Source organism: Pleuronectes platessa, chromosome 15 (assembly GCF_947347685.1).
Source record: "Pleuronectes platessa chromosome 15, fPlePla1.1, whole genome shotgun sequence".
NCBI classification, from domain to species: Eukaryota; Metazoa; Chordata; class Actinopteri; order Pleuronectiformes; family Pleuronectidae; genus Pleuronectes; species Pleuronectes platessa.
In genome coordinates this window covers 18,469,885-18,489,859 of record NC_070640.1, presented here as the reverse complement: position 1 = coordinate 18,489,859, position 19,975 = coordinate 18,469,885, and the positions used below count along the sequence as shown (strand labels likewise).

The window sequence follows — 19,975 nt, the reverse complement described above, 5'->3', positions numbered from 1 at the left end:
CCCTTGACCCCATCCCTTCTCACATTCTACAGTCTATTGCTCACCACCTTCTTCCTTCCCTAACTCTCTGAAGGAAGCAAGAGTGAACCCTCTCCTGAAGAAACCCACCATCAACCCATCTGAAGTAAACAACTACAGACCTGTCTCTCTTCTTTCTTTTCTCTTCAAAGCACTTGAGCATGCTATCTTTAAGCAACTCTCTTCATTTCCAAACTAGAACAACTTTCTCTATCCTCAACAGTCTGGTTTCAAGTCATTCCACTCAACTCAAACTGCCCTCCTTGCTGTCACTGAACAACTTCACACTGCTAGACTTTCTCTCCTCTGTGGTCATCCTTCTGGACCTTTCTGCTGCGTTTGACATGGCGAACCACCAGATCCTTATTTCCTCCCTTCAGGATCTGGGTGTCTCAGGCTCTGCTCTCTCCCTGCTCTCATCCTACCACAGAGACTGTACGTACTGGGTAACTTGGAGAAGATCTGTGTCAGAACCTTTTCCTCTTACTACTGGGGTCCTTCAAGGTTCCATCCTGGGTCATGTCCTCTTTTCTCTGTACATCAACTCTCTTGGCTCTGTTATTCACTCACATGGCTTTTCCTACCAAAACTAGGCAGATGACCCCCAACTAATTCTCTCTTTTCCCAAGTCTGAAACACAGGTAGCAGCACAAATATCTGCTTGTCTGACACACAACCCTCAGTGGATGTCCGCACACCCCTTGAAAAATCCAACTTTAGAAGACTGACCTACTTTTCCTTTCATTGAAGAGCTCTCCCACCCATGACTTTACTATCACCATTGACAACTCTGTGGTAGCCGCCATCCAGACCGCACCTGCTTCACTGCTGGTTACCAGTGGCTTCCCGGATCTGCTTCAAGACATAGTATCTGCATACCATTCTGAGGGTGAAACGAACCCATTTTACATCGGGGACATGGTTAAATCTTACAACCCAGCCTTCCACGCTGCTCTGCATCGGCCAATCGGCTTGCAGCTCCCTCACTGCGAGGGAAACCTAGATACTCAACAAAATCACGTCTGTTTGCTGTCCTCTCTCTGAAATTGCTGAACGAGTTCCCCATTGACATCACAAGAGCACAAAGTCTACACATCTTCCGCCACAGGCTTAAAAACACATCTCTTCCTTCTAATAAGTCGTGGATCTTAATGACAAATAGAGGCATATCTAGAGAACTGATATGGCACGTGTGAAATTTGGTGTAGCTTGATTGAAGTTAAGGTAGAGGAATACAATCTAGTTATCGTGCTATGATTGAGATGGTGGATAAATTTCAACGAGGCCAACCCCCCCACACAAAGGTGCGTTACATGATCAGCCCTCCGTTAGAATAATCTATGATGGGAACCTTGCGAGGTTACTAAACTGCCACGTACAAATTAAAATGACAAATGTGTGAGATGACCCAACCCCGACAGATACAACAAAGCTAACAGGAGATGCTGGTAGACGTCAAATCATGTGCACACACCCACACACTGCTGTGAAGCACTCTAAAGAGGTAGATGTAGTGAAAACACCTGGTTTGCCATGGTTGTGGAGGGGCTATTAAAAGTAGTACAGCGCAACTGTATTTAAAAGTGGAAGTTTACTATTCAGCTAAAATAATCTGGCTATCATATATGAAATAATCCTAAAAATATATGTCAGTGAAATTATATTCAGTTTTTCAGACAAATCTTGGATGTCCTTATCATGGAGCTAGCTGAGCTTGGATTCTACAACCATATACCAATCTCCATTCAAATGTATCCTTAATGCTGCTGTGCTGCTGTGAACAGAAAGAACAATGTTATTCAAGTGACAATATGCCAACTGCTATATTGATAGTTTCCCCAACTCTTTGCTTTTCCATGTTTTTGGCAGTGTCCTCAACATTACAGCTCCCTTCAGGCATCCAATCAAACTTCGGCAGAAACCACAAGAGTGCGAACTTTTCCATTTTTGCCCACATGTAAGTCACAACAATCTATTTTACCTCACTACACAAACATGTTTTCGCTTTGGTTTGATCCTGAGCCAAAACGGGTATGAGCGACCGAGTCCTGAAAATAGACCCACTGTTATTGGGCTATATATTACTGACAATTCATCAACGGCTGACAACATGCTGACCACAGGCTCTTGTCCTGGCTGCTCTCCTGGTGAGCCAGTGGGGAGACAGGAAGGCTCAATGTAGTAGCCCTTGGTGTAGTTTGCTGCTGATAACAACCTCCTTATCGCTGCAGCAGACAGCTTACTCCTTACCCTGCCACTTCACAGATAACGCCATCAATCAAATTTGAACAGTTCCTCATATTCCCACGTTTCTTTCCCTCGGTCCAGCACCAGAGCTGTTATTCTGTCTGACAAACCTCAGCTGGCTCAGTTTCGGCATCTGGGTAGAACGGAGGCTAACATGGAGAGAGTAGACTTCACTGCTCTTATCCATTATTATCCTGCTGTTCAAACAAAGCAGATAATGAACTAGTGCTTCAATTAGAGGTTTAAAAGTCTTCATGCTTACTATTGTTATACTTTTGAGAATTGATTCAAGGGCTTATCTGACCCCCTCCCTCATTACTCATTCATCTACAGCTTCATATCACAAATGGACATAATGAAAAATCAAGCTATTTAATAATCAATTCTCATTTACTGTAGAGGCTCGAAGTGGGGAGTCAATCAATTCACAACATATAGCTGAGTCAGCTATAACGTTGGTTCATGTGGTAGGTTTGGAAATGAAAAATCATGGAGTCCTGAACGAAGCAGAGTTTAAATATATTTCATAGCCTGTGGAACAAGAATAATATTTGATGTTTTAACAATAAATACATATTAACTTGTTCAATAGAAGACAGTATTAATAGCCTTCTTTCGTCCTATGTCTTTATTCTACAATCATTGGCTCTGTGTATCATGCACTAACTGCGCACTCCGCACTATGCTGTATGTGCATCTGGAGAAGAAACTGGGAGCTAATCTTTTCAAGCATGCAGCAGCTTGCTACCACCAATCTGAGCCTACTGTGCTCTATCTTCAAACAACATATGCAACTGCTATGAAATGATGCAGCTTTAACACCCACGGCTGACATAACACTCCACTGTGTGTTTGTGTGCGAGTCTGCTCAGTTCAGTATCCACTTTGTTTAGCTGGAAACATGCAAATAAAATCACATACCGGCACAAAGATACGATAAAGCTCTATTTGTACAAATGCATTTTGTGTGACTGTAAAAACATGAGGGGGATATGTGCTTATACACAACACATGATAAGCAAATTCTTGTTTTGTTTGTGAAATTCAGAGGCTAGAAATGAGGAGAAGGTTGGTTGTGTCTCGATTGTGAAGTTGTTGCCGAATGCAGTGCAGAGGGACTTTGAAATGGAAATCTTACTGAGGAGCAGCAAGCTCAGAGCAGTGGAGGGCAGGTTTTCTCACGCTTAGCACTCCCTCAGCCTTTTCCCCCTCCTGACTCGGAAGATCCACACACAGGTGCACCCATATACACACAAACAGACCTGTACTGACTGAACAAAGAAACGTGATACACCTGTTCCATGACACTACAAAAAAATTTAAACTCGTGGAAACAGCTGCTATAACTCCAGGCTATATTAATCAGAACTCAGCAGTCAGTACTATTTTGTAGTCAACACGCATTAGTCAGGACCTGTCTGTCAGAGATGTACTCAAATATGACATGACAGGAGATTAAGCTCATTTCTGTTTTATTTAACAAACAAATGTCTTTTCCTTTTACATCAACAGAGATAGACAGACCCAAAGAGGTACGAGTGATGCTGAGGAACATCACGATACAATAGAAGCAGACCTGACTCTGTTTCCTCCTGTCTCCCCGCCTGGTTCCCCATAGTGGTCCACTCCGCGACTCCCACACTCCACACCGGGGTGGACAAATCCAAGAATCCGTGGCTGCAGGGGAGGTGTGTGAGCGTGTGTAGGTTTTTGTCTCTGCTCAGCACTCACAACCAAAAGCGCTCAGTAAAATAGAGAGGAAATCATGAGACGTATTCTTCCCTCCTTCTGTTCTTCTGTTCTTGTCTCCAATCCTTCCCAGGACTGTGAGAGTGTGTGTATGCATTTGTGAGGAGGCAGGCTGCGTGTCCTGTCAGTGAGTGACTATGTGTGTGTGTGTATGTGTGTGTCCTCCAGAGCAGTGACAGTATGTCACACTGGCAGGGAGGCGGGTAGGCAGCGTCGTGTTCACTTCATTATTGCTGTGATGACTAGAATCAGCTCAGAGGAGGAGTGGCTTCCCGGGCCACACACACACACACACACACATCAACACGCCTCCTCCCACTGCTGTCAGCCAATTTACTCACACCACTATGGGTTAAACAATGGTGAGATGAACCGTCCCTCTCACTGGTACTGAAAGGACAAGTATGAGAGAGAGTGAAAGGAGGGTGGAGGGAGAAAGGAAGGAAAGAAGAGCTCAAGTAAAGGAAAGGCACTATTTGTGTTTTTGGCAGAGGGGGACAGTACAGCTCTTGTCTTTTTTTTTTTTCAAGTGAACTTGCAGCTTGGGACCTCTAACAAAATCTCCCATCCTTTCCCTCCCCCCCACATAGACTCACAACTGCCATTACCCAACAGATGTCTTCATAAATGGGGAGAGGAGATGCTGTGCCGGGGATCAGAGGCCACCCCAGACTCTGTTCTTTTCCCCCTGCAGGACGCCCAGCAGGAGACAATAGCATGCATGTGTGTGTGTGTCTATGTGAGTCTGCCTGTACATGTGTATAAGCAGAGGGGGGTCATGTTCTATTTTCGGTGAGGTTGGGTGAAGTTGGTATTAGGATGGCTTGTTATTTTCTGCCCGTTCTCATTCACAATGCACGCACTGGTTACATTGTTATGATGGCAAGAGCTACAGGGAGAAACCAAGTTAGAATGAAGAATGACCTGTCATATTTAGTGTCTTCCAGTGTTCAATGTTGTGTCATAGTGAGTGAATGTGTGTTAACAGCTTTCAGAATATTTGGCCTAATTCTTGTCCTTAAAATGATTTATTCCAGATCAAGAATTACTTTAATAATCCTCAGTAACAAAAAAACACAGGAAGTATAACAACACTACTTTATAAATTAAAAACAGTTGCTGATGCAATGTGTTCCTCCCATATTAGGGAGGAACAATGTCTGATTCATATAACAGTTGATGTTAATGTAATAATTCTTAAAATCCTTTCATCCTTACTTTACTATATTTTTTTAAAGCCATGCTTGACATGGATAAGCACTGATATTTTTAGGTGTATGGGCACCTACAGTGTGTTGCATAAGCTCAGAGCTACCAGCCTTTTTCATTCCTGCTCAGCGCTGAGAAGAACCATGAAAATGAAAGTGAAAAATGTATTTGATGCATAAAATACTCTCAGCCCCAGAAAAGCCTTTTAAAAATTATCCACAGGCTGTAAAGAAGGGCTAGTTTGCATTGTGATTTTGCTCATGTCAGGATGAATACTTAGCTGCCTGCTACAATACTGTACACGGCTGGTTCCAAACCTTTCCTATCTTATAAATGATGCACACACCGCTGGTAGTTTGTTCTCCCTTTCTTAATATTCTCCTCTCTCCTAATCTTGGAGCAGCACGTTCACCTCAGTAAACAAACATGCCAGTAATCCAGCTAAGAATGTTCTCCTCACCGCAGGACGTCCATCTCTGTGGGTCCTTCAGGCCTCTTTCAAGATCTGGCAAGACCGTTTCACTCTGTCGTGCATCTTTATGGGGACTTAGTGGTGTCACAAAGAGAGGAATTTCAGATTTGATGCCAAAACTCTGGTCATCAAACCAAAAACAGGGCTATGTGTCTTTTTGTGTCAGTTGATCAGTAAACACAGTGTTGATTCTAGCCTTTGAAACAAACCCACAGTATTGAGTAGGTGTAAAGCTATCGCAGCTTACCATAATCCTTTCTATACTGCATGCATAATAAACGGAGGGGTAAAAGATCATACTGTATATCTTACTTCTAAGAGAGGACAGTATGGAGGATGCAGAAGGTGTGGGTAACTTTGCATGCATATTTTTTAAGTGTCCATCTGCATGCTGACCCGTATATGTCTCCTTGCTGTTTGTGCGTCTGTCATGGCTGAGTGCTTATGCAGGTTGGGGCGTCCCAGTGAACTGAGCCATGTTTGATTAATTTATCTGACAGATATGAGGAGCTCGAGCACCATACTTCTCCCCTCTGATGCCTCGCAAACCCGGACACACACTGACAGGGCCCTGCTGGGAATACATTGCTGGTGTCTGGAGTCGGGCAGTGAAACACACACACACACACACACACACACACACACACACACACACACACACACACACACACACACACACACACACACACACACACACACACACACACACACACACACACACACACACACACACACACACACACACACACACACACACACACACACACACACATCTTCTCCTTGACTGAGACCGTTGAGGTCATCTTACATTTTCATCATAAATCCATCCTCGCCTGTCTCCCCCGACAGTCAATTGGCGCTATAAGGAAATGATGCAGGCTACGAGCGGATCAGGAACAGAAAGTGATCTGATGTTGCCAACAAGACTCACATGTGACTAACAAACTAAGAGGAACCTTATATCCATCACTCTCTGACAACAGACCTCTCCTACAGCAGAGACTGGAAGATAACACAAATAGTCACCTCACCTGTGTTAGGTTAGGTTGATGGATTAATAAAGAATGACAAAGCAAAACACTATGACAGTAGCTAGGTGCATACCCCCGACCAAGACAACAGTCCCCTTAAATTCAATTCAAGCTGCACCAAATATATATCTGTCCCCAAAATATGAATGCCTTTTTTCATTAAGATGAATTATTCCCTGGGAAATCAGTGAAATCTCACAATGTCAAAGAAAGTACAAAAAATAAATAAACTGGATCCGCCCGGATGCAAACCAAAATGTAATGATTTCTCCGACTCATAGTGCATCCTTCCACCAAGATTCATGGAAATACAACGTCGTTTTTTGCGTAATCTTGCTTAAAAATAAATAAACAGACAGGGGTGAAAACATAACCTCCTTGGCGAAAGTAATAAATTTGGTCCCTTGTACGATGCCTTTGAATCAGCAGTATAACCCCGACATGTGCCACCCACTCAGAACGAAGAAACCCACTGACACCAACAGGCGCACGTGTTTTCAAATTTGCAGTCAAAGACTCAAAATGTTTGCTCTCAATTTTACCTGAAGGCAAAATGTGATATTAGATTCTGCAAATATTCTCAAATGTAACAGGGAACACACTATGAAAACAACACTAAAGCACAACACTACAAACACTTTAAAATCCTACAATTACAACAATTCCTGTACAAGTACTCAAAATGATTACACAAAAGTTTATTTTTTTGCAATCATTTATTTTATAATAAACACATAATCTCCTATGATAGTCTTTGTGATGCCACTGTGATGCTAGTGCTGCTGACTCTTCAAAATCTATTGTCTGAGGTATCACCACTGAAACAAAACTGTGAAACAACTTAGAAAAGCAGCAGTAGAATGAAACAGAGGTGAAGTATCAGTAGAAGTAGATACACGCTGAAGTAGTGTTTACAAGCTGACACTTGTTATTTAAGACAATCTAAAGCAGTAAAGATTTGCTGAGGGACTTTTATATGCCGCTAATCACTACTATTAACGATCAGTGTGCACGCATCGAGGGAAAAGAGGTGTAGAAAATGCCTGTCAATGAAGTGCCAGTTTACAAAGTTATGCCCTGCTGCCACCCCTGCTGGGCTTGTTATTTATAGAGCAGGAAGTCTTATCTTTTGTCTCTTCTCCATGCACGCTCTACAGGGACTTCTCTCCGAGTGAAAGCTATGCTGAATTATTGATGAAACGTTTTAAATAAGTTATCAGGACGTGGCTGGGTTTTAACCCGTTGTCTGACAGCATGGTAGAATTGGTAAAGTGCCAACTGGGATGGCGACAAGACCCCATTAGCAACAATAACAGTTTTGACACATGCTGCGAGGGCAGGGAAGGGTGGGGTCCAACTGTCGGTCAAGACTGTCACTCAGCGTGTGTGTGTTCTGATTTATACCCTCAAGTTCTTTTTGTTCTTTTTGTTTTGTCTGTTGAATAACCTTCTTTTATAAATAGTCATTTTATCACAAAAATATATTGACTACAATGAAATCTGCCATTTGCGGGTAAATGCTGTCTGATATCTAGTAGGAATTGGAGATGAGAAGGTACCACAAAATATCTTAAAAGATCAAGATTAAAAATAGTAGTTGGTGCCTAGCGTAGGCAGGCTGGATTGATTTCATCCAGGGAAATAGGGCATCACATATCAGCTCCATGATTATAAAAAGATGGGAGAAAATGTGTGCTCTCAAAGCACTGCAGTAGTTTCCAAATGATAGGGATTAGCCTAATTATCATCTGTGTTGTTTCTTTGATTTTCTATGTATGCACAGTATCCCAGGCACGACCTAGTTCTGATGGAGCTTGTTAAAATAAATACTGCATCTCACCACTGCCGCCCTCATTCCTAACGTTTAATTAATGATTTGCTCAATGTGATGTGATGTGGGTGAAATTACCGTCCATGAAAAGATGACACTAGATTTGGTGTTGCACAACGATGGAGCGCATCCACGGTCTAATCACAACATGTACTTGACAGCCTTTGAGAAAAGCCTTGAATACTTTCCATCATGATGAACCATCTTTGCTCTGTGACTTAAAGCCGAATAAGTCCAGAACATGTTTATTCCAAAATGTCATGATGCAATGTTTGCAATTTTTCATCCACAAACTAAACCATCTTCAGAGAGATGTTGTTACTCCCTTCCACATGAATAAATGCACTTTATCTCAAAGAGTTGAAAATACCACAGATCATCACCTCAATCTATATTCAAATCATGCCATTTTCCCTGTGTGGATGTTTCAGCAGACCTCTCAGGTCAGGTGCAGTCACTTAGAAGCAGGCAGGAGACTAAATGATGACTGTCACTGCTTGCCTGCATGCATAGTTTACCATCACTGCTCTTTCAGGTGTCCGATGTGATTTTCCACTTGCTGATTAGCTCGCTTTCTGTAACCTGTTTGACAGATCCTCTCACTGTCTGCCTTCATACGTCTTGACACGTGGCTTCTTAGAGTCCCACTCCCAGCCCAGGTGGACGACCTGATGGGAATGTCACGTTTAGCAAAACCACCATTCTTGCCATGTGTCTGCAGTTATACACAAGTATAGGATATTATAATAACTGGGAATTAATACCAGTTTGAGAGTATTTCATAAAGTTTTAGCTTAGTTTAATAGCTCAGGGAAGTTTTTATTTCAAATGGTATTTCTAGTAAGAACTGGTTCTGCATTTTCTCCATATACACTTCATATTTTTTATTTTCATTTAAAATACGCTCTATGTATAAGTCCATCTAATCTTATCTTATATGTTTGATGAGATCAAACATCAATAATACTTTAATTAGGAACGTAAAAGTAAATAAAGCTGGTTATTGTGTACTGTTATTGTGTTTGAGGCTAAGACACTGAGGATAACATTCTGGGAAAAACAAACATCCAATCTGACAGATGATATAAACATCCTAATCATCGACCACAATACAAAGCAAGCTTAATAAAAAAGGGGCAGCTATTTCATATAAAGCAAAACACTCTGCCCTCTATGAAAGATGGTTATATTTTTTACAAATAAACATTTTATTTAACATAAATCCTCTCGTCAGCTTTGGCTGGTTACCAGTAATTAGACAGTAAAACTAGGTCAGCCGCAGTACGTTTTAAATCATGAATTTATCATGAACAGCACAAAGTGGGATCCTGTTCCTGTTCTGGGGTGTGAAAAAAAAACTAAACTTTGGTTAATTAGCACTCAGGCCAGGGAAAGCTGATCATGGTCTAATTGTGTTTGAAAGAGCTGAGGGCCTCACTTGGCCCTGGGTTCTAGGCTCCTCCAGAGTCTTTTGTCACGTAGAATTCAATTATTTTTGCTCCAGCAGCAAAAACCTTTGAAGACAAATCTCACGAGAGCACAGGATCAACACGCTGCGGAGATGAGCCCCCATAAACAAACACAGTTCTATCCCTCACTGAGGAGTGTGCTCTGAACAACAATAATTACTGCAACCAAATCCCTGTCATTATCAACATCCATATTTGTACAACACACACAGAAATGTGATTCAATCACAGAAAGGAACATGGAAGGAATGGACCACAGCGTCCAAACAACAGCAATGTGTTGCATTTCATCTGAGGCATATTAACACAAAGATGTGGTCTGTCATGTATATCTACCCTTCTTCTGGCCTTCACATGTTAACACCAGAACCACAATGTCACTTGAATTATTGCAGGTGCAAATCTTGGTTTAATTCATTCCCTTCATTTTTGCCACACCTTTACAGACAGCTGCACCCAGGTGAACATTCTGGTAGAGAAAGTGAGCAAGTACAAAAGCATCTCACCGACATCACAGTGTTGACTGTTTGGTTTGCCATAGCAAGCAACACTTTGCTATGGCACGGCACAGTTGTGAAAAACTGTATAAGGTTAAATTTGTATAGTACAAAGACAGCTGACTGGGATTAGGTTAAATAATAAATAAATATTATTAATCAATACATTTGTGATTGGTGAATATTTCATGTGGTGACGGAATATTCATCAAAAAAAAACTTGCAAAGTCGAGATCAGTTATAAACCAATTAACTACGTTTTACAATCAGCTCTAAATAGTAGCTTCTAATGCACACTTCTTAAATTTAGCATTTTTGTCACTTGTGTGTTTTGATCTCTCACAAGCGTCTAACACAATGCCTCTTAGCCAATACAAATATGTGTTATCATTGATGTGCCGATGTTAATCTATCTGTATATCTCTTTGCCTGTCACACCTGATCCTATTTCTTTGCTCTTCATTATCATGTAAATATTGGAAAGATGTGTCAAGGCGTTGGGACAAACACATAATTACAATTACCAGAGTCGGAACAACTTTGCAACTCCTGAAATGGGAGCTTCTGAAGAGCATGTGAATGCACTGTTACAGTAAACAAGCCACTTGACAGGAATGATTGATTCATGTTTGGCCATATATGAATATGACATCATGTAAACAGACTTTCTTTTATCATTATTATGATAAACAAAAGGTTACTACCCAAAATAACACATTAATTACCCCCTGATGTAAGTTTACACAAAATACTAGGTAACTGTATATCCTTGATAACTGATACTGCGCCAGCTTATACTCACCATGTCCCGCTTGGCAGGTTTTATATTTAAGGTGACAACAATCTCAACAATTTCAACCATCAATTTACCTAATTCCACAACTCCATTGGAGTTTTCAACTCCATTGGAGTTGAATCTTAAGGTTTGTCGAAAATCCTGTGTGCTAAAGCAGCATTTACTGTGTGTGTATCATAACAAAGCTATTGTCACATACTGTATGTGCTCCTTTTCTTAAGAGCTTTGTTCCTTCCACAATGCATAAATGATGCACACAAGTACACACACTGAAGCAAAGTAACACAAAACACCAGCTAATAACCACAGGAACATCATTTTTTCCTCTCTCGCACTTGGATAGAAAAAAATTGCAGATATTGTCCAAGCAGACTATGAATGCACCCAGTCTCTTAGTTTTGGATCAAAACCCAGACAACCCTCGTCCTCAGCCACCTGCACCCCACCAGTGCCAACTAAGCACGAAGAGAAAAGTGTAAAGAAAAGCAGTTACCACCAGCACTGACTGTGTGTACTGTGATTTAAGTGGTGTAATGTGGCCCTCTAGTGGCCTATTGTGGTTAGTTACATTCTTACCATGGTGTTTACTGTGATAATCTCTAAACCCTGATGCAATTTAAGGATCACGTCAACATTTTTGAAGATTACAGCTCTTTCCCATGTTTTCAGCATTATATTGCTTTTTAAAAACATCGAACCAAAACTGTAAGAGATCATTAGTATAATGCTGGGCAACCTTGAGCCACCAGAACAACTATAGTGTCGAGTCAGTCTTAAATTCTACAGGTGTCATCAGGTGTTTTGACAATGGTGGTTTGGAGCTCTGTTGAACATGTCGATCTGAAACTTCCCAAAGCTAATTTTTCATTCCTCTGTATTTATTGTGGTCCCTTACCGGACAGGCTGCGGGGACGGGCCTCGGCCAGATCGGAGATTGCACCGGTGGTCACAGTTTTCTTCATCCGTGAGCCAAAAGCAGCAGCTCCCAGCGCAGGCTTTGTCAACGCATCGTCACTGCTCGCTCTCTTCAGCTAGAAACACATAGAAACACATCTGCTGTTAATACCATCATTACGGGTCTAATGAGGTTACAGTAATGTCCTGAAGTTATTTCATTCAAACTGACATCCCTCATGTAAATGTGTCAGCATATTAGTGGTAAATGGCCTTTTGCTCATGACTCACCCTGCTGAGGCGCTGTTCTGAGGCAAGCATGCTGGAGGATCTGGAGGTCTTCATGGCTGTAGAGGTGGTTGAGGAAGAGGAGGGGACCAAGGAGGCTTGCTTCGCCCGTTCCTGGATTCCGGGCTTGGGCAGCCCCACCTTGGTGGCGCCCGCTTTGAGCATGGCTGTTTGTACGCTAAAGTACACCTGGGAAAAGTCCAGAGAAAGGGGCAAAAATGAAGTTACGAAAACCTTCTATATTGTTATCTAGAGGGAAAAAAGAGGAGTATTGATATGCCTGTGTATTCACTGCAGTGCAGCAGATCAGAGCTGGTGGGCAGATTCCTCCAACACAGACTTTCAGTATCGTCTAACTGAAGGTTGCTCTATTTTAACACAGCATGCCACTGTCTCTGCCTCAAGGAAACACGGTGCAAATATGAACATATGATTTGCCATTAACTAAAGAAGCACTGACAAGAAAAACATAAAAACGTCTAAAACTAGAATAGCACTTATTGAGGTCATACATTCACCAAGGCCAAACCGCTTTTTATGTTTAATCAAATTACAACAATTTGCAAACACTTAGAGAAATCAGTTTACAAAATAGTTTTCAACAAGATCCAATAATTTTCCCCTGGGAAATCAGTGAAAACGTCAGAATTCACTGAATCATACCACATTCCTCAACCAAGTTTTATGGAAAACCATCAGGAAGTTTTGTAAATTTTTTGTGAAACAAACAAACAAACAAACCAACCAACCAACCAACATACATATAGGGGGTGACACAAGACAGTGGAGGTAATTAGTTCAAATTTTGTACAATACAACTACTCTGAATGAGTAATAATTAGAATTGTTCTCTGTAGGCTATAAAAGCACAGAACAACAGGCAGTATATCTTTGCATTTTGTGAATAAGAACACTACACTGTGTTAGAACTGTCTAACAATGGCATTTGTGACCATTCCAAAATATACAAGCCAAGGGTTGCTGCAGAGGGCAGCTGGTGGTTTTAGTTTTTCCCACTCCGACAGGATGTGGTCACACAGATTGTTAAAGGTGTGCAATGTGATGTCCAGAAGGAAATGTACTTATCTGGACAACGAGTGGCTGTTGGAAATGGAGGATGGTGAAGTGCACTTAACCTGGAGGAGAGTGCACTGGTAAAAAGCTCTGCAACTCCCAGAGGATGGGCTGACTCATTGATCAGGGCTGAGGTAAGCTGATCCTCTGCCTCTGACAGACGTGGGGAAACCCTCTCCTCTCTGCATGCACGTGAACAAGCCATCTCAGGACATGGCCGTCGAAAGGACAACATCTTATCTCTGATTGTATCCATTTATATTTCGTTGTTTTGCTGCAGTGCCTGAAATGTTGCCTTTGTTGCATCATGACAGCTAAAGGCAGGACAAGTGAGGGCCTGAGCCAACTACAAGTACATTAAAGAGACACCCGTCAGCATCAACTGTTGCCATCTAAGGTTGGACCTTTTACCCTGCTGCTTTGAGAATTAAGGACTGTGCTTAAGAACACAATGTATGCACTTTGTTTATTTGCCTGTATGAGAGCCTGCTGATCCATCATATGATACGAAGACCTCTCAAGGCAAGATCCTCTGACTAACCCCCCTGTCCAGGCGGTATCAGACCTCAGCTGTGTGATAGCTCCCCTCCCCTCAGATCAGCTTTCATGGTTAGAGCACCGCCCCTTGCCAGGCACACGTTTGACCTGCTTCTTAACCGGCTGTCCTCTTGATGTTGACTCAACTAGGAAGCGAGGGGAAATTTAGGATGTTCCCCTTGAGGCTATATTATTTTAGTTCTAGAAATAAAAGGGGAAACTGAACTACAAATAACAGATTCAATCAGAGAGTTGTGAAGTGTGATGATTGAAAATGTAAATGTGAAGGTTAAACCAGCTTAAACACTTGAACATCTTACAGACTCATCCACCTTCTTTGGACCACTTAATTATGCATCTCCATATTACTCTGCAGAGATTTGATTCTCAGAAGCCAGAGCTGTGTCCCACTTACTTTAAAACGACCCAGTTACCAAGCTGATATGTCTTTGAGAGACACACAGCAAAGGTGTATTGTGAACTTGAACAAACCCGGAATTAAGACAGTGACTTTGGTATCTCTATTTAGAAGCAACTCAGCTTACAAAAATGATAAACATTTACTGAACTTAACCACGTACCAACATGTAAGATTACGACATTGTGGCTTAAACAAAAAAAAAGAAGCTTAAATATTGAATTTGCTCTGAAAATACTAAATTAGAAAAACAAATGTAATTTGTTGTCTCCACAGCCATAAGTAATGGGTTGTCATTGACTCTAATTATATTGCTTCCAAAAACGGGCTGATGACTGTAAAAGGCAAAATATGTGACAGAGGAGGTCCTTTGACTTTTTCTGACGGTTGCTGCTCGACTTCTCTGCTGCGATGAGATAAGGAGAAAGCACGAGGAGTCAATACCAGCTGATACTTATCTGTTTTGGTCTGATTGAAACAGTCTCTTGAATATCACCTGATCTGAATCAAACCTGTGGGAGAGGATGATGTGCTTTCTTCACACAACCAAGATCGAAACTCGTGCAAATTGCTAAAGTCAAGATATACAATAGGTCAAATTTGACATGTCAAATAAGATATAATGACACCAGTCCTATATTCTACCCATTATTCATGACAACAATTACTATAATTTAGTTGTACGAAAAAGTGGTATTTATAGTTTTATAACTTGCAGTAGAACTATACTGCTCAGCAAAAATAGCACAGATGTTGAGACTAAACCAATAATTACTCTGTACAACCCCCTACTGCAGTATATACTGTAACAGGGAAAATACCCTGCATGTACACATTTATTGAGCCAATATGTAACTTGTCCAGCTCAGCTCGCCACAACCACAAATTGCCTCAGATTATGGAAGGAAATTCGAGCTAACCAGCCCTGACCATTCTCTGACCTTAAATGTGGGCTGTTCTGGTACACTGCAGGACGAGCCATGTGCACCACCCCTTAAATGTTCACTTGATGTTTTTGTGTAGAATATGGAGCACATGGGAGTGAAATAAAATTCCAGCGCCAGGAACATTCTGTGCATAAGAGCGAAGGCACTGTCACTGTCGTTCATAGACCTTAAAAAGGAAACTGCAGTTCTACAACAGGCTGCAAAACCTGCTGCCCAACTGTGATGGCACGTTATAAGGCTAAGAGCATTTAGTGACTCATTATTCTAGATATTCAAACATTTCACAACAATTACATTAACATAAACAAAGCTTAATGTAGAACATATCATTAAAGAATGTTATTTTCACACTGATAGAATTGCAATTTTCTTATTCAAGAAATCACTTCTTCTTAGCCGCTTCAACACAGCACTTGCGCTGTACTGCCCCTGGCAAGTACTGTTTCTACAGCAGCAAAGAGGAAGTGATTTCCGGTAGCTAGCTTTTGCTAAAATGTCAACAGTATTTCATGAAAGATAGAGGGAAAGGTATTCTGTGGCTGCACGTTTACAGTTTTTTTTTAAAGACCTGTTATTTACTCGGCTTTGAATGTGCTGTTCCACAGTTTCATACTGTTACTGCGCTGTTTTAGACTTTGTCCCAAACTATGGCTTCACTTTAACACAGATTCACAGCTGTTGTATATTCCTACAATAAATTATAGTTGATGTTTTTCAGATATGACTGTCAATCTTAAAGAATTTCAATGACATTTATGCTTTGTATGCATTTGCTTTTCAAAGGGTTAGACCTGGGCCAGGTCATACAACATTGACAGCAATTATCACGTCATATAAGGTTACTAGCAAAAAGGTACATATGTTAGTTGCATAGTTTTTTTTAAATGCACTGGTAGAGAGAAACAAATTACCTATAAGATACTCGGCTAAATGTCTCTGTGTGTCATCACATCCTCTCAAAAATGCTTTGTGGTTATGCTCAGTGGTTGGTTGGCACCTTAACTTTAAAAGCAGCTTCAATGAGCCTTGACATAACATACTGCAATTTGTAACATCAAAAGCATAAATACAGTCATCTTTGGTTAGCCAATGCTGTAAAACATTTTGTATATACTAATCCTTGAGTTAAGCAAAGGCCACATTTCACTGACAGTTGTGTGAGAAACCTGGCAGAAACATCAGCAGCAGATGTTGTTCTCACTTTCTTCCAAACTTTTAATAAAAATGAATTCAGGTTTTCCTATTACAGCCAGACAATCATCCACCACCTCATATGCCAATATCACCATGGTGAGAAATGAGAGAGAGCGCGAAAGACAGAAACAACTAAATACACAAACAAACCAACAGTGGTGAAGCTCACTCACGTGTTAGGTGCTGGACACTTTCCTAGAGCCTGCCCTCTGCCCGAGTGCCCTGAAGCACAGCTCACTAAAAAGAGTTTCCCTTTACCGAGCTCCGCGGAGAACCTCTGAGGGCGAAATGAAGGGTCAGGAGCAACGGCTGCCTGCCTCTGTACAGCAGTCAGGATGAGGAAGTACTGCAGGCTGCCAACCGCCGTGCTGTGTGTGCTGCTGCCTCTTTCACTCTCTCTCATGCAAAGAGGAAGGGAGCAAGAGAATCTCAGCCATGGGTATGTTTTTCTCCTCTCACAGATTTTCCACACTCTTCCTTACTTGTGACGGAAAAACAGCAATAAAGGGAGAACAGAACAGGAGGAGGAGGAGGAGGAGAAATAGAGCTACAAAATATTGCATCGAGACTACTGTGCCATACATTGTCTGAATAAGGGTAGTGGTATTTATTATGAGTGATAACACAGCCTAAACTATTGTTCACTGAAAGGCAGGTTCCTGCACTTTGTTCACAGCACAGTGGTGTGCACTTTGATTTAACCTGGGACCATGTGTGTGTGTGAGAGTGTGTTTGTGTCTGGTTCAACACATAATGGTTCCATTGTAGTCTTAAATTTAAAACCACATGAAGCACATTCTTGTGCTGTGTCAGTGAAACTACATCATATTAATCATTCTGACAAAAAAGAATAAAAAATGACTTATGACATCGAAAATTAGTTGTTTATTTCAAAATGACCTGTAGGCTGTTTTGGCAGCTACCGCCACGGATAAAGCCAATCTTTGTCCGTCAGACACACTTCTTAACGCGAGGGTGGATCATTGTGTAGGGGTCTCCATTGTGTGCTCTCCCATGCTGGTCTAATTTCAGTCTAATTCCAACAACGTACAGCATGTCAGGGCTATAAAGCGTGTGGGTAGAGATCATACCGCGCTGTGGACTGCGATGAAACAAGCTTCAGTTTGTGGCAAGTGGTAAACTGAGGAACTTGGTCCGACCACACCCCTCCACCACCACAAATACTTCATTTTAAAAGGGCGCTTCCAAGGGTTTAGAAACACTTTTTAGGCTGCACTCTGTTTCACACTGATGCAGATAGAGATAAAGATTCTGAGTGCTACATGTTTTTGACTGCATAGATTCTGTGATGTTTCCCCCGAAAAACACTACCTCTGTTGATTGCAGCCTTGGTAAATGCTGTCTAAACACTGCACCACTCCTGTCTTTACTCACTGCCTGTGGTCACATCCAGTATGACTCTTCACTAAGATGACTATATGGAACCATCTGAAGAGATATAGTAAACAAAAAGTTATTTTATTTATTGTCGATTACTGTCAGCTGCTGGGCAGACACACCTGACAGGAGTAATCATTTAAAGATTCACACCCATAACTAAATTTGTCTGGAGACCAACTCAATCCTTTCTATTATAAAAAAATAAAACTAAAGTAAAAATGTGGTGAGCCCGAACAGTGGTTAATGTTCCAAAATGTTTGTTTAAATGTGAACACCATGACCACTAAGGTTCACTGTACAAACTTTTGTGTCATCTTTTGATCTATCAAAATATTTCCCCACAAAAATAAAGGTCAACCTCATTGTGATTCGAGAAGAAAAAGCCATAGTACTATAGAAATACTAGAAATGAGATACTATGATATGTAAAATAACTGTTGCTTTCCTTTTGCTTAATTTCATACAGCTCGGTGTCACCAGCGGATCTGAACACGTCCAACTCCATGGAGGTGCCCAGAGGAGTCACCAGTGCAGCAAAAAAATAAATTGATAACTCACTTTTCTACTGGTAAAGGGATAATGTTATAAGAACAATAACGGTCCAAGGTATCCCAATATAGAACATGTACTTGGAGGAAAAGCAAAGGGCCACTTGACTTCATGTCCACCTCACTTACTCACAAGCACCGCAAAGATAGACCAGTAATTACCAGCATACTGAAAATGACAACTTATGTATGAGGACATTTCTTAAGAAGTTTCCAACAGGAATAATCTTCCAAACTGCCAAGACCTTATACATAAATAAAAAACAAACACAGAAATGGTTGAATTGGGGAACAGCAGGCCTCTACAGTGTGAAACAGGCCAATCATTAATAAATCATGATGGAACATGAAGCCTGTATGTGGCTGGATGAGGTGAGATAGGTCTCAGGGGTGAAAACCCCTCAGCAGGCTCTTGGGCAACTCCTGCATCTTGATTCTCTGTGTTTTCCCTTCCTCTGGCCACAGGAAACAGCACTGACTGACTCCGACTCTCCACACAGACACAACACATTTACACAGGATATGAGAACAAATGCAAAATAGGAAATGACGGTCATTCAGCAGAGTGTGTGGCTAAAATAAGACTAAAATATGTCATGATCACTTTAAATTGAGCCTATAGTTCCATTATAAATCTATAACATTTTAACAAATGTTGACGAAGTTTTAGAAAATGCAAATACATATTTGAGATAAGGGCAAATTAGAACATAAAGGACTTTGCTCCAATGTATAGTTTTTACTGTGGGTGTGATACGTAGCACTACTCTGTGATGTATACTTGTCCTCATAAAAACAATGATACAATTAAATATAAATAAATATTTGTTTCCCATTTTTCGAGACTGCAAAACTATTTGACAAAATACATAAAGATTTAAACTTCAAGTAGTTTTGGTTCTTCTTGTCTAACAATAACAGAATAACAGATTTTAACTGTGAGTCAATTCTTTTGAAAACAATCTGTAATTTGACTAAGCTGTGATTTCACTGAGCTCGCAATACTATGGTGTTAAGGATGATACGGTGATTGTAACATTACAAAGGAGTAAGGGAAAATTGGCATTACCCATTTTCATAATTCAAAATAGATCAACGGTCAAGGTAAAAGTCAAGCAAAACTTAAAAAAATATTTTTTAAGAAAAGAAATGTTCATGAATGATATTATTGCAGCTGCTGAAACTGTTTATAATGTGATACAATAATTTCATTAGCTATTACACTAGTTTCACTAGTGTTATTTAATCTATAAATAAAATAAACTCACTAAAGTTCATATTGGAGTCTAATTTAACTAGAACCTCATATGACAAGGTTAACATGATACGGATGACAGTGTTAGCACACAGGAAAT

At 40.9% G+C, this 19,975-nt stretch overlaps 1 protein-coding gene and 1 long non-coding RNA gene across 2 annotated transcripts in view; one reads left to right on the top strand and one right to left on the bottom strand.

Moving 5' to 3' along the window:
- The window catches only part of specc1 (sperm antigen with calponin homology and coiled-coil domains 1), a 57,427-nt gene extending 40,382 nt beyond the window's left edge, over positions 1–17,045 (bottom strand). Inside the window, exons 1-3 of the mRNA XM_053440958.1 lie at positions 16,845–17,045; positions 12,505–12,690; positions 12,215–12,350 (exon numbers count right to left, since the gene is read on the bottom strand). Of these exons, the coding sequence (XP_053296933.1) occupies positions 12,215–12,350; positions 12,505–12,666 (298 nt within the window). The 5' untranslated portion in view covers positions 12,667–12,690; positions 16,845–17,045. The remainder of the gene's footprint in view (positions 1–12,214; positions 12,351–12,504; positions 12,691–16,844) is intronic.
- On the top strand, positions 16,858–19,508 carry LOC128456684 (uncharacterized). Its single transcript, XR_008341878.1, has 2 exons — positions 16,858–17,110; positions 18,539–19,508. It is a non-coding gene; the product is annotated as an uncharacterized LOC128456684 (long non-coding RNA).
- Positions 19,509–19,975: the final 467 nt, after the last annotated feature.